The following is a 25279-nucleotide window of genomic DNA, read 5'->3' as shown; positions in this document are numbered from 1 at the left end:
AGAATAGCATTGAATATTCTTGTTATACCACTTTCTTGATTTGTGGGGAAAGAGGTAGGTCTTCATTCTTTGATCTGCAGTGTCAACGCCCCCCATGAATGAATTATAATTATCAACACACATAGGTCTATTTATTCCTCTGTACCCACTAGTAGTGTGTTTTGTCCTGATTTTTGAGTTTTCGGACACGTATTACCATGGAGTGTGGAAAGCATTGTGAGGCGCTTTGTGTCATGCCAAGCACAAGCCAACATTTTCCCCATTCTGCATGAACACAGGATCATCTCCCTTTCTCAAGGGTAATTCCTCTTTGGTGAGGCCCTTTGGCATACCCTTCCGCTGACTGCTGACAGTGCCACACTCCTTGCTTGCCAGCTCATTTGCTATGGCTGGTGAGGTGTAGTAGCTGTCCATGTACACCTCATGACCTTTCCCTGAGTACTGGGCCATAACGTCCTGGACAATAAGGTGTGTAGCACCAAACTCTGTGTTCACACTATATTGTCCAGTGTACATGGACCACTGCAGCACATAGCCTGATTTAGCTTCACTCAAAACAAATACCTTGTAGCCATATTTATCTGGTTTGTTTGGATTGTACTGTTTGATTGTTGACGTTCACTTGAATTCAATGGTCATTTCATCCAGTGACAGCTGCTTAGTGGACCATACACTGCTGAAAACTGTGGGATGACCAAATCAATTATTGGGCGAATTTGACCTCTCTCAATGTAATTGTCATTATTGGAAAAGTGGAGGAAAGACAGTATCATTTCAAATCTATTTCTGGACATCACCTTGCCAAATCCAGGTGTTGCTGTTGGCCAGTAATCTGCCCAATAATCTTCTAACTCTGCCTTTTCTACCAAACCCATACTCAAATGCAGAGAGATGAGGATTTCATTTCACTGACAGTTACATCAGACCACTGGTGAAATCTTGAATGTGGCTTGATTTCATGGGAGGCTAAAAACTGATGGGCATAACGATTTGTTTCTAGAGTCAATAAATTCCAGAAATCATCATTGAGAAAAAGTGACAAAAAATCTAGGGCCGGATCAGCATTGGAGAGTTCTCTGTCCCCCTGATATCCAACTGTTTCATCAAATGGCTTTATCCAATTTTGGTACCCCACCTCATCAGTCAAATACTCAAAGCCTGCATTCCCAAAAACTGGCTTAGTGTGATACAGGTTGGCTGACTTGGCTCGCTGTGTGACAGCACGTCTGGCTCTAAATGCACCACATGTGCCACCTTGCGCTCCTGCCATGTCTCCACCAAGTGTGCTAACACGCGCTCCGGTCTAGTGAACAGACGCAGCATGGCTGCGGCAACACGTATATACTGCGCCGCTACATTTTCCCCCAGCTCTCCCACTGACACTTCGACCACATCTGGAATGTCCATTGAGATTTGTCAAGCTACTGGCTGCGCGATCGCGGACACTTTGTGAAGGCACCGTGTCAGAAAGCACAGTGTTCACGTGGCGAGCTCGATAAAAAGACAGAACACCCACATTACTCCCAGCCTGGTTGGGCTCGCCGCTGCCTTAGTCTTCGCCTTCGCCAGTGGGAGCCGTCCTCACCTTCGCCAGTGGGAGCTGGGGCGGGCTTGCCGCTGAGCCTGAGTGTGTAAGACTCCACAGGAAAGTCCATGTCAGCTACTTGTATCTGCGATCTCATTCTTTCGGTCACTATCCACATCTCGTGACCATAAGTGAAGGTTTGAACAAAGATGGACCAGTAAATCGACAGCTTCGCCTTCTGGCTCAGCTTCTTCACCAAGATTGACAGGAGCAGTGCCCTCATTACTGCTGACGAAGTGCTAATCTGTCTGTCCATCTTACACCCCAACCTGCCGTCACATGTGAACAAGATAGTCAGATAGACTATATTGCCAAAAGTATTCACTCACCCATCCAAATAATTCAATTCAGGTGTTACAATCACTTCCATGGCTGCAGGTGTAAAAATACAAGCACCTAGGCATATAGACTGCTTCTACAAACATCTGTGAAAGAATGGGTCGCTATCAGGAGCTCAGGGAATTCCAGCCTGGTACTGTGATAGGATGTCATCTGTGCAACAAGTCCAATCGTGAAATTTCTTGCTACAAAGAAAACGTTGAAAACATACATTAAACTGTTTATTTAAATAGATTTTGTTTACTCCCGGCATTACGTTTCTCCTAGATTTACGAAGAAGTTAGCATTTCAACACGCCATACCGAGCTTCATCTATTTACTGAAGTCTGTCATGACCGGTATCGTTGTAAAGCACTGAGTCTCCTGCACAATGATTTGTAACGCAAATAATGGTACTTTTTTCTATCAGTAACCAATCGTGAATGTCTAAAGGCGGATTTATAGCTCATGACGAAATCTCATTAGCTACTGCTCGTTTTTGCTAACGTGATTCACTCAGATGCTGTCAGGAACGGTGGAGGAGGTAGTGCCGATCTCAAAAATACTCAAACTGTGAATTAACAACACTATGAAAATAAAACAAGACTATGGAAAAACAAGGCTATGGAATAAATAACTTTGACAAAGACTATGAGGCAGGAAACCAGACTTAGCTTTTTGTGACTGAGGCATGAAGGGTTAGTGAAAGTGAGGATTCACCAATGAACATGGGTGAACCAGGAAACCAAATACTGAGGAGGGAGTGATTAGTGATGACGTGCAGCAGATGACAATGAAACAGGTTACATGAGTGAGACTAAGTGACAGGGGGAAAAACATGACCAGAAACCTGAAAACATCCGAAACAAGATTTAACAACCATAAACTGTGACAGATGCATCGCGTGGTGGACTCTGACACTTCCGTGTTTAGCTTTTGCGGAATCTCCGAAAATGCCCCTAACACCGCAACTTTCAAAGAAAAGAAAGCAACAATTGCGTTTTACAAGATGCAATAAAAGAAAATCTATTAGAGACCATCGGGAAGCACCACATCTTACCATAAACTGTCGTTAGGAAACCGAGGGGGAGTTAATGACATACGTCTGGCTGATCATACGTCTGAATGATTTGATACTCGATCTTGCATTGTATTGAGCTTGTATTCTATATTATCATTATTATCATTATTATCATTACTAATCATTATTATCATTATCATTACCTGAGCAAATAGTTTCCAATACAGGCCTGCACAGTGGTGTGGTGGTTAGCACCGTCGCCTTACAGCAAGAAGGTTCCAATTCAACTACTGGCTGGGGCTGGGGCCTTTCTGTGTGTACTTTGCATGTACGTACCCATGTATGCATAGGTTCTCTCCAGGTACTCGAGCTTCCTCCCACCATCCAAAAACATGCATGTTTGAAACTTATTGTCCTTAGGAGTGAGTGTGAGTGTGTGTGTGGTTGTTTGTCTTGTTTGTCACTGTGTGGCCCTGTGATGGACCTGTCCAGGGTGTACCCCGCCTCTCGCCCGATGACCGCTGGAATAGGCTCCTGCGACCCGGCCGACGGATTAAGCGGGTATAGAAAATGGATGGATGGATGGATGTTTCCAATAGAAATGTATTAAATTTTTGTATTTAAATCTTTAAATGCCGTTTTCTCAAAATCCGTTTTTTGTATTTTTCCGTATATATATCTCAGCCTATGTAGCACCTATTCACACCAAAGTTTCCAGTTATACACCTAGCAGTACTCTGAAGATTTAAAAAAGGGGTTTGTTTATAAATTGTTTATAAATTATTCCTGGCTGGATTTATGTGACATTATAATAAAAAATATGGTGAAAATCACTGTTTTTAAGGCTATGGAGAGTATATTTTGATTTCCTAGGTAATGAAAGCAGATATCCTGAAATCGTTCTGTAATTTTCTTTCATATTGTGTGTAAACAAAATTAAAAAATATTTTGCACCTGGTTTTATCATATGTTCAGATCTATCTACGGGAAATATATTAACTTACAAATTTCAAAAACTTGTAATACATTTTTTTAATATACTTGTTTAAGTAATCAACTGAGGAAGTTTCATGGTGATATCTATTATTTCAAAATCTTACCCTATTCACCTGTAGTGTCTTGCCTTAAAAGTTCTGTGTAAGTACCTGTCTATGCAATTCTACTCTATGCAACTGGCTTGTGAAATCTGCTTTGAAAAAAAAATCTAAACTCTTAGACATATTTCAACTTAAAAAAAAGAGTAACGCAACAATTACTTTCCCTGTTAACTCGTTACTTTTTTAGTGAAGTAATTAAGTTACTAACTCAGTTACTTTTAGGGAGAAGTAACTAGTAACTATAACCAATTACATTTTAAAAGTAACATGCCCAACACTGGTTATTAAACAGCATGGTATAAATTTCCATTGCTATACTGACGAAACTCAACTTTACTTATCTTGGAAACAAGATTAAATAAATAAGTTGGTTAGAATCCAAGTATGTCTCAAAGACATAAAGACCTGCATGACAGAATTTTCTGCTCCTAAATTCAGACAAAACTGATGTTGTTTTTGGATCTGAACACTTCAGGAAGAAACTGTAGCAATGTACTTACTCCAGATGTCATTTCATTCCAGTATGAAAGAGAGGAACATCACAGTTATTTTTGATCAGCATCTGTCCTTTGACTCACTTATAAAACAGGCTTCCTTCTTCCACCTTTATAATATTGCAAAAATGGAAATTGAATTGCAAAAATTAGGAACATATTTTCTCAGAGTGATGCAGAAAAACTACCACATGCATTTGTTACTTCAAGATTGGACTAATATAATTCTTTATTATTTGCCTGTCCCAAATATTCCTTGAAAAGCCTCCAGCTGATCCAAAATGCTGCAGCCAGAGCCACATATCTAACAAGAGAGATCATATTTCTCCAGTTTTAGCTTCACTTCATTGGCTTCCTGTTAAATTCAGAATAAAATTTAAAATTCTTCTCCTAACAAATAAAACTTTTAATCACCGAGCTCCATCACACGCAATATTTTCCCAACAGAGCACTTCGCTCTCTGACTGCAAGTTTACTTGTGGCTCCTAGAGTTTTTAAAATTAGAATGGGAGGCAGAGCCTTCAGTTATCAGGCCCCTCTCTGTGGAACCAGCTGCTAGTATACATCCAGGAAGGAGACATGCTTTTTACCCTTAAAATTGATCTTAAAGCCTTCCTTTTTGATCAACCTTATAGTTAGGTATGACTCAAGCAACCCTGGAACATCCCATAGTTATGCAGCTACAGGCTTAGACTTCTGGGGTCCTCCCATGAGGCACTTTTCCTCACTTTGCTCTCTTTTGTTCACTCTTTTATGACATTATATACATTTGACATTGTTATTAACTTGTGTTTCCCTGTTCCAACAGGTATTCTTTGAATGGTGTTATGGTGTTTTTTCTGTCAAGGGTATGATTAAGGCAGTGAGTAGGTCTGTGAACACTTTGAGAAAATCCAATAGAGTCTAATATAGAATTAAATATTTAGGCTGTCATTTTCAACATCTACATGAATATTAAAGTCACCCACTACAATGACTTTATCTGTACTCAGCACTAACTGTGATAAAAACTCTGAGAATTCAGACAGAAACTCAGAATAAGGGCCAGGTGGACGATACACAACAACAAACACAAGAGGTTTAGTAACAGATTAGTAACCCTGATCTGAAGATAGCTGCCACTCCTCCTCCTCTGCCTGTGGTTGGAGGAACGTGAACATTTAAATAGTCAGAGGGAGTTGATTCATTAATGCTAACATGATCCTCCTGCTGCAGCCAGGTTTCTGTAAGACAAAATATATCAAAATGATGATCACAAATCAAATCATTCACTAACAGAGACTTCCAAAGGGGAGATCTAATATTCAGCAAACTACATTTAATAGTTTGATGTTTTTATTCAGTTAAAGTTTTTGTTTTAAATTTTTTTGCACAAGAGGATTTGCTCCTTTTGTGTTTTTTGATTGAGGGGGGGGGGGGTGCAGCATCAGGTGGGAAGCCGCAGAGAAGTGTGTAAGACTACAACTCTGCATCCTGGTCTCAACCCTGGGTTGTCATGTTTTTGGATGACTAATAAATTCGTCCATATTTCTAGAAATGAGAGCCGCTCCTTCCAAAGTGGGATGGATGCCGTCTCTCCTCATCAGACCAGGTTTTCTCCAGAAAGATTGCCAATTATCTATGTAGCCCAGTTGTTTGCTGGACACCATCTAGACAACCAGCGACTGAATGAGGACATGCGGCTAAACATGTCATCACTGGTCAGATTTGGCAGGGGTCCAGAGAATGTCCGACATTGTTTTGGCAAAATTACACACCGATGCAACATTAATTTTAGTGACCTCCGACTGGCGTAACCGGGTGTCATTACCGCCGACGTGAATAACTATTTTACCGTATTTCCGCTTATCCTTAGCCAGCAGTTGTAAATAGGATTCTATGTTGCCCGCTCTGACTATGGTCGCTGGTGTTAATGCCACGTTTCTGACTATAGAGCTGCCAATTACCAGGGTTTTGTCCTCAGAGGGTGTGTCGCTGAGTGGGGAAAATCTATTTGAAACGTGGACAGGTTGATGGTGAACCACGGGCTTGACTTTAGGACTATGACTCCTCTTCCTGACAGTCACCCAGCCACGCTTAAGTCCCAGCTGCTCGGGATCTTCTAGGGGACGACTAACAGAGCTAGCTATGCCAGGTGGCTCCGCACTGACTAAAGGCGCCTGGCTCGCTATCAGGTGGTTTTAAACAGTGCAGAGCCGAGCTTCCAATTCAGATAACCTCACCTCCAAAACTACAAAAAGATTACATTTGTTACATGTACCATTACCACTAAAGGAGGCAGAGGAGTAACTAAACATCTGACACACGGAGCAGGTGAAAGCAGGAGATAGAGGAAGAGAACTGGTAGCCATGCTAAGCTAGAGAACCAGACACACCGCTAAAAAATGAAAAATAAAGACTAAAGATCTGTGAGTGTGAGCGTTAGAATATAACAAGTATGCAATAGAGTTAACTATGCAAGATGTGTAAATTATAGGGAGAAATAATGTGATTATTAGTAGTTCAGGAGGAGCAAGAAATGTCACAATTCACACACAAAGCAACAGGAAGTGATGCAATACGTCTTACCGCAAAGCAAAGCCACCAGCAACAGCAATGATCCCATACTGACTGGGAACAAAGGCAGTTTCTTTCTGCTGTTTCCTTTACATGGAAACAACTTCAAAATTATTTAAAGCTGAAGAAGCTGATCACAGTAAAAACGCTTTCAAAAGAATCTTCTGTGACTTAAACACAAAAACTTTAAAATGTACTTGTTTTGATTGATCATTTTTATCTTGGAAATTTTTAGTTGAGGTATTAATCCTGTATCCATGAGTTCCTTAAGGTCCAACCTCCTTAGGTAAGTCTATCCTGAGGTGAAGGAGAGAAGAGTCCGGAAAATAGTCCAATCTAAGATTTGGGAGGAGCAATGCAGTTTTTGTCGTAGTCGTTAAACACTGCCCTTGCAGCGATATTGGAGAGTGAATGAGGGTTGCCTCACATGTTGCCTTGTTGTGACCTGCATGAAGTGCTCTGGGAACATGGCATGCCAGGCTTATTCTTATACGCTATTTGTATTCAAGCCTTGGAAAACCAGTGCAGCCAAGAACTTGACGTTTCCTGCTCGGTTGGCAGAGTTCATAGAGTGGAGACCTCCAGCAGACACTTGGCGACTATGAAAAGACTGTGTTGAGAATTAGCACTTCCACGTCTCAGGATATGGTCCTCAGTTGGAAAAGGGTGGGTTGCTCACTGCAGATATTAGGTGAGTCGTTGCTTCAAGTGGAGTAGTTTAAGTACCTTGATAGCATTATCATAAGTGGAGATAGAAAGGAACGGGAGATTGTCAGGTGGATTGGGACAGTGTCTGTAGTGATGTGGATGTCGTATCGGTCTGTCAAGGTAAAGGGAGATCTGAGTCGGAAAGGCAAAGCTGTGGATTTTCCAAATGATCTACTTTCAGACCACTTATGGTCAGGAGCTGTGAATAGTGACAAAAAGAATGAGATCACAAATACAAGTAGCAGAAATGACCTTCCTCTGAAAGGTGGCTGGGCTCACTCTTAGAGATATGGTGAGGAGCTTAGTCATCCCAGAGGAGCTCAGAGTGGAGTTGCTGCTCCCCTGCATTGAAAGGAGCCAGTTGAGGTGGTTCAGGTATCTGGTTAGGATGCCCTCCTGATGCTTCTCTGAGTAGGTGTTTCGAACATGTCCCACCAAGAGGCAACCTCTGGGCAAACCGCCGGAGAGACTATATCTCTCCGCTGGCTGGGGAATTACTCTGTGTTCGTCCAGAAGAGCTGGAGGAGGTGGCTGGGGAGAGGGACGTACCAGGATCTCTGCTTAGACTTGCCCTCACAACCATATCCCTGAGAAAATGTACAGATGGGTGGTATTACGTTTTATTAAGGAACTCTGACCAAGCTGGTGCTGCTATCTTGACCACAGCTCATTTCCAAACGATTTCAGTGAGACACTTTCCTTGTTAAATAAAGATTATAGCAATAATAACAGTAATCCGTGTTTTTGTGTTATGTTATGTCTTAGTTTCTGTTTTGTATTCTAGTTAAATTTCTGTTTTTAATCTTCAGTTTCCTTGTTTCCTGAACAATGCAAAATTTCAATAAAGTGGAAGTTTAGAGTTCTGCAGGTCATCTGGAGCCAGGTGTAGAGACAGACAATCTTGCTGAAGTGTCTGAAAAATGGGAAAAGAGAGTGTCGGAAAGCTGAGCGCAGATGGAGAAAAACAAATCTCCAGGTTCATTATGACATCTATAAAGAGAAACTTCACTCTTACAATTTACAACTGAGGAATGCAAGGAAATCCTACTTCTCTGACATCATCACCAAAAACAGTCATAATGCTCGGGCCTTATTTGCTACAGTTGACAGGCTAACAAACCCTCCTGTGTCAGTGGCAAATGAACTCCATTCCACCATGGCCTGCAATGACTTTGCCAAATTCTTCATAGACAAAGTCCAAAATATTAGACAAGCAGTTGGTACATCAGCAGCAGGTTCAGCATATGTACTGTGTCCACCGAAAACCGGTTTAAACACCATGACACTGTTCCAACCCATTAACAGTGAAGACCTGGAGGACATCTTACGTCACCTGAAGTCCTCCTCTTGCTGTTTAGACATCCTACCAACAGGTTTTTTCAAAGGGGTCTCAAAGACTTTGGAGTCAGACCTGTTACTGATTGTGAACTTGTCCTTAACGTCAGGTGTGTTTCCAGAGCCACTAAAAACAGCTGTAATTAAACCTCTGCTGAAAAAGGACAATCTTGACAAGACGCAAATGAACAACTACAGGCCCATCTCAAATCTCCCATTTTTAAGTAAGATCATTGAAAAAGCGGTTTTTCAACAGCTTAATTACTTTTTAACACAAAATAACTGCTATGATACCTTCCAGTCAGGCTTTAGACAGCACCACAGCACTGAGACTGCTCTGACCAAAGTGTTTAATGACATATGTCTGAATACAGACAGTGGAAAAATGTCAGTCTTAGTTTTACTGGATCTCAGTGCTGCCTTTGATACAGTTGACCACAATATATTACTCAAACGACTGGAGAACTGGGCTGGTCTTTCCGGAACTGTACTAAACTGGTTTAAAACATACTTAGAGAACAGGAAGTACTTTGTGTCAATAGGTAACTTTACATCTGAGCAGACAAGAATCACATGTGGAGTTCCCCAATGTTTCATCCTGGGACCTCTTCTGTTTAACATCTACATGCTCCCACAGGCACAGATTATAAAAAACAACCAAATAAACTACCATAGCTATGCAGATGACACACAGATGTATATAACAATGTCACCAGGAGACAGAGGGCCTGTACAGGCCCTTGGAAAATGCATTGAGGAGATTAATGACTGGATGTGCCACAACTTCCTCCAGCTAAACAAAAACAAAACTGAGGTAATTGTCTTTGGAGCCAAAGATAAACGATTGAAAGTCACCACAGAGCTTCAATCTATAAATCTAAAAACTACCAACCAGGCCAGAAATCTGGGTGTACTGATGGACTCAGACCAAAATTTGGACAAACACATTAAGGCAATAACAAAGTCAGCCTACTATCACCTTAAGAATATATAAAGGCTAAAAGATCTGATGTCTCAGCAGGACCTGGAAAAACTAGTCCATGCATTCATCTTCAGTAGGCTTGATTATTGTAACAGCATCTTTACAGGTCTGCCTAAAAAGTCAGTTAGACAACTGCAGCTCATCCAGAACTCAGCTGCTCGAATCCTCACTAAGACCAAAAAAGTGGAGCACATCAGTCCAGCTCTGAAGTCTTTACACTGGCTGCCTGTCCATCAGAGGATAGACTTTAAAGTTCTGATGCTGGTCTATAAAGCTCTGAATGGTAAAGGACCAAAATACATCAGTGACCTCCTGACCCAGTATGAACCTTCCAGACCCCTCAGGTCATCTGGATCCGGTTTTTTATCAGTTCCCAGAGTCAGAACCAGACATGGAGAAGCTGCATTCAGCTTCTATGCTCCACATGTCTGGAACAAACTCCCAGAAAGCCTCAGATCAGCTGAAACACTCAGTGTATTTAAGTCCAGGTTGAAGAAACATCTATTTTCACTTTTTGTTTGTGTTTTTCTTCATTAATCTTTTTTGCAGGGGCTTGTAGCCGTTGTGTGTTTTCTTTTCTTCCACAGATGCAGCAGCCAGTTGTCTTTTGTGGTTCTCCTCTCTTTTCTCCTTTCTTTTTCCATTACTCTCCCTCTTTCTTTCCTTCCCCCTTTCAATTAAAATGTAACTAAAAGGGGAAAAAGGATTTACAATGGTGCTGCAAACTATGATGAGAGCACTGGCTCTGTGGGCTTTGGCTTTTCTGATGCTTGTGCCTCTGAATACAGCAAAAAAAAAAAAACTCTTTAGAAGTGCATGGCTAACGTGGTACAGACGGCTGTTGGCCTTGAGTGAGAGTTCCTCTCCAGTCTGCAGAAGAAAGCAAGTGGTGCTTTCTAAATTCTGTTGTAAGTTGGCAGTGACTCCTTACCTGCGTATTGTTTGCATGTGTTGATGCCCTTGATGGGTCCCTGCTGTTGGTCCTCTGGCTCTGTTTGCCTCAAGTCCCTCCTCCAGCCTCCTCCTGTAGGTGTTCTTGCTCTCTCTGTGATTTAACTGCACACACTTTAGTTCTGCATGGTCCCCTCTTATTTTTGTTGAGCAGGGCCTTCAAGTGGCTTATATTCCAAAGTTTATTATTTGGGTAGCAGCGTACCTCTTTGGTGGGGATGGAGTTGTTCATGCAGAACTTGATGTAGTCAGAGACACAGTCTGTCCTCACCATGTGATTTGTAAAGGGCATTCCAGGCCATGGCCTCCAATACTCTGTGTAGTGACTCCATGGCCTCAGGAGACAACTTTTTCACAGTTCTTACAGTTACTGGCTGCCATTGAACCACTTTCTTGTTTGCTGATGTGAATAAGACAAGATTCTGGTCTGACTTGCCCAGTGGGGGAGGGCAGTGGCGCTCTAGGCATCCTTCACGTTTACATACAGCAAGTCGAGTGTTTTATTTTCTCTTCTAGTGCATTTAACAAACTGGTGAAAAGTGGGCACTGTGGAGGAGAGAGATGCGTGGTCAAAGTTACCTGTGATGACCATGAAGGTGCTGACATGTTTACATTCTGGTCTGACATTTACAGAAGCATGGTTGCTGAGCTGATGACGTCACACACTACATCTGCTTTACCAATGATGGCGACTCACACTGGTAAACTCTCTGCAAATAATGCAGGCGAAGGAAAACAGCAAGCAGCTCTACATCCTTGCTGCAGACATGCTCTTTAATCTGAGACATGACCTGGGTCACACCACCTACAGTTTAGAAACACAGCCAGTTCCCCACCTTTCTTCTTGCAGCTCATGGTGGAATCTCTGTCAGCCCAAAACATGAAAAAGCCTGGTATCGTAATGAGTCGGGTATCTGCCAATGCATCCAAGATTCAGTGAGGCACATGATACTGGACTCTCTGGGTCTTCTGGGTCCGGGTTCGTCCATCTTGCTTGTTAGGGACCTTACATTACCCATGATAATTTCTGGCACAGGTTTTAAACCTCTGCCACCACCTGGACCTTATCTTCAGTCATTAGAGACCTTCAAGATGGAAACTGAACTCAGAAACTACCATTAGCAAATGAAAGAATTTGGCTACCTGACTGGCCTCACAGTGCCTGGACAGAGATCTTCAAGCATGCTTGTGCCACGCATTTGCGAGGGTGGTTTTCGGCGTTATCCTTATCCCAACTTTGACTGGACTGCTGCATGGCCTGTACTCTATTGGAACTTACAGCACCTTCAGTCAACAGCATGAGAGGGGCAAAAACTACTCCCAGGATATCCATCACTTAAAGGAACATATTACTGACAGCCATGGTCCTGAACAACAGAAAAGGTTCTTCCCAGGTGTTCACTGGAGTTTAACATGTGCCAATGATTGAATGCTCACTGAATCCCATCAGCATCAATTTATTTTACGTAAACACAGGCTGAGACAGATGGCTGGCCTTCCTGAGACTAGTCCTGGAGGTTTTTTCCTGTTAAAAGGGAGTTTTCCTCACCACTTTAAATTTCTTTCACATGCCCCTTTGTATAATCCTCCTGTAGGTGAGGAACTGGAGCAGGCTGTAGGTTACCTGGTGGTTTTTCTCTGTTAGTCTTGTTGTCAGAATAAATTAAGATTTACATTGACCATTGGGTTCTGTCATGACAACTTCATAACTAATACAACGCAGAAATATACCAGTTACAAGTTTCATTGTGATTTGTTGCTTTCCTTAGCTAGCCAACTTTTGTATGTTTTGAAATGGCAGTGTATAAATTGGCCCAGTTTGAAATTTATTTAACTTGATTTTTTTTCTGGATTATGATGAGTTTGCAATTAATATGATTATAACTAGTCTAAATTAGACTGTATGTTGAGATGACATTTGTTGTAATTTGGTGCAACATAAATAAAACTGAATTGAATTAAAATGAATTGTCATTTTTAAGGTTAGAGCAGGAACCCGTAGAAATGTGTCCACTTCCCTGGTGAAAATCCCGCTTTAACGAGAGAAAAATGTGTTTGTACATGATGCACAAACAACACGTACTTTACATCGAAACATCACGCAAACAATGAGTGAATACAACTAAAAACAGTCGCGTCCATTTGTCACTACGGCTTTCCATATCGGTAGACCTTTGCGGACTGGTGCAGATAATGAAAGATAAGCGAGAGGACACAATGCGCAAGAGTGAACATCGAGACCTTGAACTGCATTTAATGCCAATGTGACTAATTTCTGAATGACTGAATTCCATCGCGTTAAGAGCTTGATAAAGGTTTTAATGTAGAATGCAAACATAATGTATGACTTCAGATGCTGTGGTATTGGTATGGCCGCAGTGGGACAACGGGACAGTTCCACGAGCGGCAGTTACTTAAGCGCCGCTTTTGCATATATATATATAAACATGTGTTTAGCCTACATTAAAAAAAAACAACTGAATTCCTCTAATGTCTACCTTACTACGTTTGGAGCCATGTACACAATTTTTGAAAGTGAACTCGGCGCCTCGCTTCGTCATAGATGTTCACAATGGGAATTTCTCCTGTCCCAACTCGTCTAATCTATTTTCTGCTGCAGGACACAATAGATTACAATGGACTGCTGCTCTTACCTGTTCGTCGTCTTTTTATCCCGTTTGTATCCCGTGGAGGTATACTGCTTACTGTCAGTGACGCGTGACTGTTCTGCAGGATGCAGCAGGGTGTGTTCAGGAGCTGGATTTTACCGCAGCACACTGACACTGCGACTTTTTATAGTCTTGCTATGTCATACGGTTCGCATGAACAACTGCGACAGGACAGGACCCTGCATTAGGCCAAGCTCTCATTTTGTAAGATTTAAAGGTGACATTTCTTTACATTTCTCTACATCCCTGCCTCAGCACTAATAACCCGTCAAACTAGGCAACAGATATCTCATAGAATTGACATAGAATTGTCTCCAGTACAAAAATGTTCAGTTTTTTTTTTTGTCTCCAATAAGACATAGAATTGTCTCCAGTACAAAAATATTCAGTTCTATCAAAATCAGTTAATACATAACTTAGAAGGTAGGTTCAAGAGGCAGTGTGCTTTATTAAATATACATACTTTATTAAATGAACGGTAATATTACTACATCTTGCAAAGTGAATGAATCTAAACTGCTCACGATGTGAATGTCAATAGTCTATTCCATTAAAAGTTTAGAAAATCAACTTTGAAATTTAAGGATATCTGATCATGTGAACATGGAATTCATCATTCTTACCATGTAGAAATAAAGAAACCTTAAACCTTACTCATTTTCATAACCTCATTTTAACCACTCCTATCAGGATAAAAATGTTACATCACTAGTTGAAGGTGATGCCCCCTACAATAAATGATAAGAATATATATAGAAAAGTTAGTTAAAATATATTTTTATTTTTTATCAATGGCAATTATAAATTGTTTAATCAATTTCATATCAACATGTTGTGAATAACAATCATTTTTACTGCAAGTTGTCTAACAATATATGTGCAACCTTCCCTCTGAAAGCCATTCAGACTGACCCCGGAAGAAAAAAGAGCACCTCAGGCTGCCTGTGGCTAATTTCTAATGGCTGATAAGAATTGCCAGCACAAAATAGGTCTAAAGAGAATGCAGTCAAGTCAGACATGAATGTCGGTCACAAGTGTGCTCACAGCAGTAGCTGATCTTGTTGGAATACCCACTAGGTTGGCATTTTTGAGAAACACGTCCCGTTTGATTGCTTTTCTCAGAATACTAGCAAATAACATCACCAGGAGGTTAAACATAACGTAGTTAAAAAGGACAAAAAAAAGACATTTCAAGGCATAATTAAAATCTTCCATACTTCACTGTTTTCATTAAATTCCCCATGTCATTCCAGAAGATTAAAAATATGACTGTCATTCATGAATCCACAACAGTAAAGGCATTTTTTGGTCATAATAATCAAACTATTGTAGCCTACATAATTCGATTTTTTTCTCATTCATTTTAACCTCAATTGATTTCTTATTTTCTACAGTGGTTGAGTGATATTTGTTTTTCAATATTCAATGTTGAAAAAGATGTACAGATGCAGGCAAGCATGTCATAAATGGGACGCCATAACATAGTATCTGCAATAGAATATAGGAATGGATAGGATAGGTGGAAGTCCCAAAGTCACAGTTGGAGATAAATCCAAATGTGGAGGAGAATAACATACAGTGGGAATTTCAGATTCAGAGTGATAAACCGATGAGGCCAAACAACTGGACATTGTGGTGGCCAACTACAGCAGAACATTGTACTGATAGATTTAGCAATCCCAAGCAATTTTTTAAAATCCTTATTATTGTTATTGTTTTGTCTTTTGATTTTTAGTGTGAACACTCACAATTTAATTTCATTTTAAAAAAGCATACATTTTCAGTAGCTTTTGACATATTCAAGGCTCTTTTGCATTTTGTATTTCAATCACCTTGAATTGTGGCACCAGCTCTTTTAATAGCAGATATGGCTTGTAAAGAAACCTCCAGTAAAGAAACATTCCAGAAATGTGACAGCTGAAATCTGTTTATTGAGGATCAAGTAAATGTACACTGGGCCAAAACAGTGTCATATTATGGTTGTGAATGATTACTGAGGAGTCCAAATGGCCAAGTGTATGATACAAAGAAATCAGTCAGAATGGACAAACAACTCTTACAGAACATCTTTTAAAATGTAGCCAAGGCACATTCATATTGTGTGTGTAATCAAATATCAAACAAATAAGAAACTGGCCTGACCCAACATTTGCGTATGTTCTCGGCATCATACTTAGTGAAAAATGAGAACATTGTCACTGAATTATGTCAATTATGTTCCCTAAAAATGTGATTGGCAAAGCACATAAGCAGCATTCAAACATTTGATGGGAGTCATTCATACATTTGCATGTGAAAATCCAATATTTGAAGAGCATGAGCCTTTCTAAATTTCAAATTTAATTCAGAATCAGTTTTAAAAAAAAAAGTATTCTACTGCTTACAAAGACACTACTATGGTGGCCAATGGCTGTAAACAGACTATCTAATAATAATATGATAACAGATGGTTGTACGCTTATACACTAGTAAAGTGGAAATACTGCATAACATTCAGAGTATAAAAACATTTTAATTTAATGTGTCTTCATTTATGCATTACAGGAAGGTTGTCTTTGGTTTATACACAGAATTCTTAACACTTAGAATAACAGGGTACACTTTGTACTTTGCCATTGCAAAAAGAACCACCCACTGAGCTGACTGGCAGTTATTACAGCAACTTTGATACCTGGAATTGCCTTCCCTCAGCAATAGTCCCCACTGCTCAGATGGGGGTGTTTGGCAAATGCTCTTCTAAGCCTGTGAGTTTGCCATTACATATTAACCCACTGACATGTTCATTATGCATCACTTGACCACTGAGTTTGCTAGAAATCTTATCACCTCTAGAAGCCTCCTGCTTCACAGGGGTCGTTTTGCCAGAGTCTCTGGATAAATGTTCTTCCCCAGGAGCTGTTCTACAATGGTAGTGCAGTCTGATGACATACAGAATTATTGTGATTAGCATACTAAGGCAGAGCACCAGCAAAACTGAAACCACCACTAGTTCCTTTAGGTAGCAGGGGGATTGGGCTGACAGTAGAGGCTCCCCATCATGGAATTCTGCTCCTCTCTGTCCAGATTCCTTGGTCCACAAAGTTAAGCCTTTGTTAATCAGTCTTGTGGTGACTAGAGTGTCCCTGGTTGTTAGTGGAGGTTTAGTCTCTCTTTGTCCGGAATCTGTTATTTTAGGCCAAGATCCTAGTGAGGTGTGCATTCCAGGACTGGCTGTAGCCTGTGTGGTGGGTATGGGTTGTTTAGTCTGACTGTTGCTGGTAGGAGTTTGAGTCATGGGACTGCTCTTCTGTTTGACATGGTAGATGGCCATAGTTTGGCGGTAGCCGTTCTCTGTGGACAGGCACAGGTAGTGGCCAAGTGTGGCAGGGGTAGCCACAAAACTAAGGCTCCCATCTTCATGGTGCAAGTACAGCTCTAAAGACAACCGGCTATTAGGACGCTCCCACAGCTGCTGTGATAGCTGTGATGCTGCAGGACATTGCAGTCGCACCACTTCATTCAGGGATACTGAAACCAGCTCACCTGCAGGACATGAGGCTGATACACAGATTACAGCTGACAAATCATTCCAAAAGAACAAGGCCTTCCTATCTTTTTACATAGTATGATCTATTGTTACTGTTTAGAAATGTATCGATGTGTTCATGACAATGTCTCAAGCACAGTAGTAACACAAATGGCTGTGCGGGACTGTTTTCTTCATCTTGCTCCTGCCCGCTCCTGCTAAATTTCTGACCATTACCGCCTGCACCCGCAACGTGTGTGTTACACTCCCGCCCGTTCCCGCAATGTGTATTTCCACTCCTGCCCGCACCCACAAAACTTTGAGAATTTATGCCTGCACAGTAATAGAAATGCATTGATTTTGTGTCTTCTCCCGCCACGCAGGAGAAAACATGTCATTTCATAGGCTATTAATAAAGAGATTCAATTGAGAAACTTCTCCAAATGTCACACTTGCCTTGCTTTGTTTTTGTGCTGTAAAGACCTTCTTTGAGATTCCTTTCCACATCATTTATTGACATCCTGTCGCTAGGTTACATCCCCATCCTGCAGTATTTTTTTTTTAGCCACCCGCTCCCACCCGCAGCAAAGTTCATACTGTCCACTCCCGCGAGATTTGAGTTGACCCAATCTCAATGCAACCCTCTAGTGGCACCTTTGGAATTGAACTGTTTATTTTTATCCAATGAATTTATCATTTTAGATTTTTTTAAAATTAGCTACTTAAAAAAACCCAAAAAACTACTACTTACTACATAAAATTGAAACAAAAGTCAAATAGTAAAATATAGATTATGTCTGCAAAGCAGTTTAGATAAATCAAACATACCTGTGGGTACTTTGCTTGGACCAAATCTGGTTCTATGTGTTAATGACACACTGTTGCAAGCCTCTTCAACATTCCCATCATCAATGTCCTGGCTCCTGAGGGGGAAATGAACCATTAACAGAAAGCTCAGACAAGTAATACAAATTTTCTTCTTGTGGTCAATTCTCTTTAATGATGTATACAAAATACACTCACTTTATTACCATAATAGTTTTCTTAAATTTTTCTTAAACTCATAACTTTGCCTACTCAATTTAAGCTCATCTTGGGATGTAAATTGTGAAGCAGCTGAATTGTGTATTGCTTAAATTAGGCAAAAGCTAATAATTCATATGCATCAAATCAATCCCAAATTTATTCTGCAGCAGGACAATGACCCCAAACATATAGCCAGACTCAAAAAGAACTACAACCAGCCACAAGATGGATCCCGCAGTATATTGTATAGCCCCCAGAGATCCCTGATATCAAGGTCATGCTGTCAATGAGGTACTAGACGAATACATGAATAACTGAAATACCTCCGCCTGACATGCACCTCTAAAAAATTCTAACTACATGTCGCCCCAACTCAACGTAGCACGAACATAAATTGCAGAGATTTTATTCTGAGAGGCCTTACCGGAAAGGATGGGCGTTATAATCCCATTAATAATCCTGCTTCTGAAGCTGTTGAAATTGGTAGTTGTCATGATAATGGCCATGGTGATAACGATGAGTCTACTGACAATATAATTATTTTGCAAAGTTTTGATACAAATAGTTTAATTTATCACAATTTCATATTCACAATTTTATATGGGCAAACTGTTTAATATACATTATGAATTACCAATATTATAGGACTAATCCATACATTTATATTGTTAATTTTATCCAACAGATCAATATTTTCCCAAATGTTATTATACTAAAAACAAATATAATTTCTACAGCTTTAACAAATTTATTTCACCAGGTGTACATTCATCCAACTTTTTAGACTTGCAATGAAAGACCATCAAGAACAACCAATAATGCTGAAATTGAATGCTATCCCAACTAACATTGGATACACTAAAGTCTTTCCAAACTTTATTCTACAGAAATTAAAAGTAATAATGTGTAATGTGAGTATATGCCTAAAAGAAGAAAGACTCTTAAAACACCAAAAGTTGGTAATAAAGATGTTTAAGACAACAATATGAATGTGTTTAAATTCACATATTTGTTTCTCTATAGACCTCTTTATTATTGAAATTAATAAAAAAGTTAAATCCCAAAGGGAGGTCATAATGTTTAATTTTTTTCTCAACAACAACTACAAACCGTCATTATGTAGGATTGTTGCTGCTGGAAGGAATGACTGCCTTTATCATGCTGCATTACAGCTCAGAGAAAGCCTCTTAGTGAACACACTCGGTTGTTTCAACATTATTTTATGTCAAGGGTGGGCAGTATTGCTCTTTATATTCATTAGCTTGTGCAGCATTCTTTGTTGCACAATCAGTTCCAGAGCAGTTCCCAGCACAGAGCCGGCCTTCTCTATCAGTTTGTTCAGTTTCTTTGAGTTATTGGCTCTGCTGTCACGATAAATGGCTGCAAAGGAGATTGTACTCTCCACCACAGACTTACAGAAGATAAGTACATTATGGTGAAGACATTGGATCCAGTAAAATTCGCCTAACAACCTATGGTCAATCTACGGTTTAAGTTTTATCAAATACCATAACAAGTTAATCAAAAAGAATCTATTACCAAGAACAGCATTTATAATATCTGTTTTGCAATAACAATTTGTAAAAATTGTATATTTTCATTTATATGTTGAAATCCTCAATTTAAATTGGGAACAGCAACTTAAGTAGTACTCTATATCAAGTACATGGCCACACTGTAGCCTACCTTGTATCTGCTTGGAAAAACAGTAATACAAAAAGAAGAGAAAAAGGACCAATCACAGGACCTAATGTTAAAGCTTTAGGTATCCCTTTCTTCGCTCAATTTATTGCTCCATAACATTTTAAAGCACATGGTTTAACATAAAACTTGTTTAAACCAGAGTTTGAAGTTTCTGTTTAAATGCTGGGTCGTTTAAAACTAGTCAAATTACAAAATATGCAAAACAGAACTATTGTCAGTTCAGTCTCAGAAAAATTCCACCAAAATATTGTTAATATTCCCATGTAATGTGTTTTTTCATGCTACTTAAACAAAGCATTGTTGGTATATAATATTTGCATCATGATCTGGTAGTACTCACAGAGTAGTTATGGTTTCAGAGAACCCCACACAGACTCTTTTGACAGGATCCCAACCACAGAAGGGGTCACGGGACAGAACGCATTGAGCACAGGTCCAGTAGAAAGAACAGTTGGCTGTTGGAATCTTCAACACACCCTCTGACGTACCAACATATATCATACCCTGCATTAAGACAGAATTAGACAAAAACCTTTCAAATAATTCTTTACAGTCCTCTCTGGCACTCTAAGGTTATTTTACTTTAGCTCTGGATGAAGCCCTTTGCACTCTGTAAATGTTAGCATATTAGAGAAGTGATATTTTCAAGAATCTACAGACCTACTCAGAGTGCATAATAAGTGCATAATGTTGTAACTACTTTTGTATGCAAGTTATACTTCACATACACAGATTTCTCTTGAATGATACCATTAATAATTAATCAGACTGATTTGCACATGTTATTTTGTTGCATTATAGGTTTGAAAATGTATCATAGTCTTTGTAAGATAAACAAGGCATACAAGACCCGAACAGCCAAAAATAACTCAAAACAAAACACAATTATGTCTTTTGGTGGGGTGGCCGTGGTTCAGGGAATCAAGTGGTTATCATGCAGTTGTAAATTTGATGGTCCAATCCTCAATCACACACACACACACACACACATGTATATATATGTGCGTGTGCATGTATTTATGCAACACCAGATAGAAATGGTAGAGGTGTGAATGGTGCCACAGCAAATGCGTGTCCCACAAACATGCATGATTTTTTAGATTTTTTATCATGCTATTATTTATTATTTAATAAAAATTAAGCCAAAATGTAGAAGCAGTGAAAAACTAAGTGCATTCTATGTCACAGCTCATGTTTTGTTAAGTCTTGTTTTCAGGTCATTTGTTATTTTTTCAGGTTCTTTGTCATGTTTCTCTCCTGCCATCAGCTTCACTCACGTCACCTGTATTCATTGTCATCAGCTGCACTCACTCACTAATCACCCTCCTCAGTATTTAGTCTCCCAGTTGGTTCGTGTCCATTGTGGAATCATCACCTAAGCTTCATGATTGTCACAGAAAGCTAAGGCTGTGTTCCTGCCTCATAGTCTTGTTTTTTTTCACAGTTACTATAGCCATAGTTTTTTTTTTTAGTTTTTTTTATATATAGTCTTGTTTTTTTTTTCATAGTCTCGCTTTGTTTGTTATAGTTAAGTACTTTTGATTATCCGACTCAGCTGCGCTTTCTGTTTTGCCTTTTACCACTCCGATCTGCCAGTCCAGAGGCACTGTCCCCGATGTCCACGCGCGATGTTGCATCCCTACAACTTCCAGAGTCTTGAGGGACTCCGGATGGACCTCATTCCCCCCGCGGGGCCTTACACCGAGAAGCTTTTTGACCACCTCGGCAACCTCAGCCCCAGAAATGGGAGGCCCCACATCTGAGCTCCCCGATTCTGCTTCCTCATCGGAAGGCGTGTTGGTGGGATTGAGGAGGTCCTCAAAGTATTCCCCCCACCGACTCATAACGTCCCCATTTAAGGAAAGCAGCAGAGCCCCAACCACCGAGACTGCATTCCGCTCGGCCTGTTGGTACCCATCAGCTGCTTCATCAGCAGAGTCGCCCGATAGGACTCTGTGGAGGGGGCGTGGTGCATCAGCTGCAGGAGAGAGGTGTGGAGAGTGCTCAGGGAAGCAGGACCGGGTGAGTGATTAGTACACTGTCATCCACTTGTCTAATCACTCTTCTCTTTTAGAACACAGTAGCGTGCTGGACCTGCGTGTGTGGAACAGAGACAAGAGAAGTGGAGTCGGCAGCATGAACCAAGAGAGGGAAGGCCTGTGAACGACTCAACTTGACCATATTGTCTGTATAAACTAAATAAATGTCAAACCATCCTCGGTCTCAAGAACCTTGCTGAAAGAACCCGTAGTGGCATCAGGCAATGCCACAGACTCCTCCAGCTTGATGGCTTCTCTCACCGCTGGTGTCCACCAGTGGGTTTGGGGGTTTCCGCCACGACAGGCCCCAACCACCAACTCACTAAGTACATTCATATTTATTTCCCCATACAACGTTATCAGCTCAAGTTACTTTAGCATCTGTTCTGGAGGACAAATATCATTAAAGTTGTTGTAGTCAATTTATCTATATTTAATGCTGTAGTAGTTGTAAAATCATACAGGTACATAGACTATGTACCTTCAAAGAGAGAGACCACTATTTTAATTATCTGAAAACACTCTCACCACATGGGCTGAACAGTGAAATGCTTTTTTTTTTTTGTAATACTCTTCTGTTTAGTAGATATTAACAGGTTAGGTTGCTAATGATAATTTTGAACTGCTGGTTTAACTTGTCTAAAAAGAAGTACTGGTCTTGAAGGCCTAAAGGCCAAAAGTGTTTAGTAAAACAAAAATAATTCAAAGTTTTTTGTTCGGAGAGGTTGCCAAGAGAAAGACTCTTCCCTCTAAAAATATAGGGGAAGCATGTTCTAAGGTGCATTTAAGGAAACCACCAGATGGCTTGGTTGTGGTTGTTTGGTGCGTGTTTTTCCTTTTCTGAGTTTCAGGTGGGGCTGAGCAGGCTTCAAGGAAGTCTGGGGCAGAGTCTGTGTTGCTCCTACAGGCACACCTGAGATTCATCTGCCGTCATTATTAGCTAGCTGCAGGAGAACCTGTCTCCGCCAGATTATCACACTACCTTAGTGGTAAAGACAGCCTTTCCTATGTACTTGCTGTTTGCAGTAATTATTGATCTAACGTCCCTTGTTTCACAGCTTCACCGTATCCTGTGTTTTTCCTCATGCCTGGTCACCAAGGCGGTCTTTCCTCACAGCGGATTCTGTTGCCTCGTACCTGTGCTGACAATCCTCCTGTTGCCTACTTTCATCACCCTCAGTATTTCCCGCCTGGACCCGGACTACCGCGGACCTGCCCACTATACACTTTACTCTAATTAACTGTTTTCATCTTACTATTGCAGTGTATTGTGAGTTTCTGCATTTGGGTTCACTCCTGCTGTACACAGCCAGTGGCCGTGACAGTATAATCTGGCCAAAATCATGGACCCAGCAGAAACTCTCAAAGCTGCACTCTCCCAACAGGATGAGCTCGTAGGTGAACATGAGAAGGAATTACGCTTCCTGGGAGATCAGTAGGCCATCCACAAGCAACGAATGGAAAGGATGTTCAAACTAATTCAAAATATCAATGAATGCCTCTCTGTTTCCTCCCCAGATTCTGGACAGTCCACCTCCACATCGGAGACAACCACAACTAACCCATCCAGTCCGGCTGTCCCAGTTTTTTGAGACACTGCTTTCCTAACACCGGACACGTATTCTGGTGACGTGAACGAGTGTGGGGGTTTCTTATTGCAATTCTCGTTAGCCATTTCTTGTTCTCCTCGATCATTTACTTCTGACCCTGCTAAGATCTTGTATGTAATTGCTTTATTTCCAGCCGAGCTTTGGACTGGGCTCAGGCCTATTTCTGTTTTCACCCCCTCGAGTCCACTTCATTCACGCAGTTTATGGGAGAATTTCATAGGATTTTTGACCGCCCATTAAGATAGAACAATGCTGTTAAGAGGCTTCTTGACCTCAGACAGGGAAAAAGGCCAGTTTCTGATTTCACAGTTTTGTATTTTGGCCGCTGAGACTGGGTGGTCCACACGCGCTGCAGGGAGTTCTTTGTAATGCGCTGAACGATCAGTTAAAGGCTCTATTAGCCGCCCGGGAGGATCCCACTTCTTTTGAAGATCTCGTTAAGACAGTCATTAAACTAGCTGAACGTCGCAGAGAGGAGTCCAGATCAATCAAAACTATGGTCAAGTATACTCTCATACTCAAGTATTTTCCAGCCTCTCCTGAGCATGTGTTACCTGCATTGCCTCAAGCAGCAGAACAAACCGAACCAATGCAAATAGGATGAGGGAGATTAATCCCTGAAGAGCGGCAGAGGCGGCTTAAAGCAAAGTTATGCATTTATTGTGGTTCTCCTGAACATTTTGTTCGTCATTGCCCTGTGCACCCAAAAGAGGGAGCCCATCAGTAAGGACCGGGTTACTGGTGGGTGGTTCCCTGAGACATAGTTCAACATGCCTCACGTTACCGGTTAAAGTCACAGAACCTAGGCACTTTGCAACCAATGAGTTGTACTAAAGCATTATAGAGTTAGATATGACACATTCTTTGTCAAGAAACCTAAAGCTTGGCCAAAATTGGGTAATATAATAGGACAATAATTCCAATGCTGTGATGGGACCTTCATAGAGTTGTACATAAACAAAATCCCATAAACCTCAACAAATTGAAACGAGCTGATTCTTCCACAACAATGTGAGGGAATGATGACATACAGAAAGTTATTACTGCTGAAGGTGGCTCTACAAACTAATGAAGTATGGGGTCTACTGAGTTTTTCACACATTGCTTCTGCATTTTGGTTTAGGTTTTTATTAAGTAGATAGATGATAGAGGAAATTATGTAATATGTCACATGTTGTCGTTTGTCTGAGGTTGTCTTTAACTCATTTTAAGACTGGATATCAGATAAAATTATATTATATCCCAAGACATAAAACCTTAGAACTGAAAGAGGGTATACTTTATTTTTCATACTGTATGACTGTATGAATGTGAAAAGACAGCATCAAAGCTTGTTGTTATTGCAGGATTCTAACCTAGTTATAGTAAAATCTCTAATCTTTCTCCAACCGTCAAACATTTTTACATGCTATTATGAGCTCATCACCCTCCACCATGAGGAGAATGGACGTAAAAAAAGCTTAGAAAGTTGTCTTAAATTTCGCTTGGTGAAAAAACATTTTGCTCCACTTTGAAGTTTACACACACTCATGAACACAAATGTTATGGAAAACTGAGGTTTCAGTGATTTCTTTCAACTGTTCTTTATCTGGGGCAAAATGTTTGAACAATGCACACCTTTAACAGATGAAAAAGAAATACCTAGAATTTGATGAGACAAATGAGACATTTTACCATTT

At 40.5% G+C, this 25279-nt stretch overlaps 3 protein-coding genes across 8 annotated transcripts in view; 1 reads left to right on the top strand and 2 right to left on the bottom strand.

Annotated features, from left to right (window-relative positions):
• Nucleotides 1–13850, bottom strand: part of LOC140275380 (uncharacterized) — a 79939-nt gene extending 66089 nt beyond the window's left edge. Inside the window, exon 1 of one of the 6 annotated variants that reach the window (XM_072370843.1) lies at nt 13702–13850. Coding sequence is in view for 5 of the 6 variants with exons in the window: in XM_072370842.1 (XP_072226943.1) it covers nt 11028–11044 (17 nt within the window). In the remaining variant the exon portion in view is untranslated. Of the gene's footprint in view, nt 1–11027; nt 11579–13701 lie in introns of those variants that run through there. The other 5 variants (XM_072370842.1, XM_072370845.1, XM_072370840.1 and 2 more) reach the window with 5 other exon arrangements.
• A 2573-nt stretch (nt 13851–16423) lies between these two features.
• The window catches only part of sema4ab (sema domain, immunoglobulin domain (Ig), transmembrane domain (TM) and short cytoplasmic domain, (semaphorin) 4Ab), a 90281-nt gene continuing 81425 nt past the window's right edge, over nt 16424–25279 (bottom strand). Inside the window, exons 12-14 of the mRNA XM_072370823.1 lie at nt 20292–20455; nt 18050–18144; nt 16424–17253 (exon numbers count right to left, since the gene is read on the bottom strand). Of these exons, the coding sequence (XP_072226924.1) occupies nt 16424–17253; nt 18050–18144; nt 20292–20455 (1089 nt within the window). The remainder of the gene's footprint in view (nt 17254–18049; nt 18145–20291; nt 20456–25279) is intronic.
• Nucleotides 24371–25279, top strand: part of s100v2 (S100 calcium binding protein V2) — a 264791-nt gene continuing 263882 nt past the window's right edge. Inside the window, exon 1 of the mRNA XM_072370859.1 lies at nt 24371–24379. Within this exon, the coding sequence (XP_072226960.1) occupies nt 24371–24379 (9 nt within the window). The remainder of the gene's footprint in view (nt 24380–25279) is intronic.

Source organism: Leuresthes tenuis, unplaced genomic scaffold, assembly GCF_036924035.1.
Source record: "Leuresthes tenuis unplaced genomic scaffold, fLeuTen1.0.hap1 SCAF_18, whole genome shotgun sequence".
In the NCBI taxonomy this organism is placed as follows: Eukaryota; Metazoa; Chordata; class Actinopteri; order Atheriniformes; family Atherinopsidae; genus Leuresthes; species Leuresthes tenuis.
This window is presented reverse-complemented; position numbering and strand designations above follow the sequence as displayed.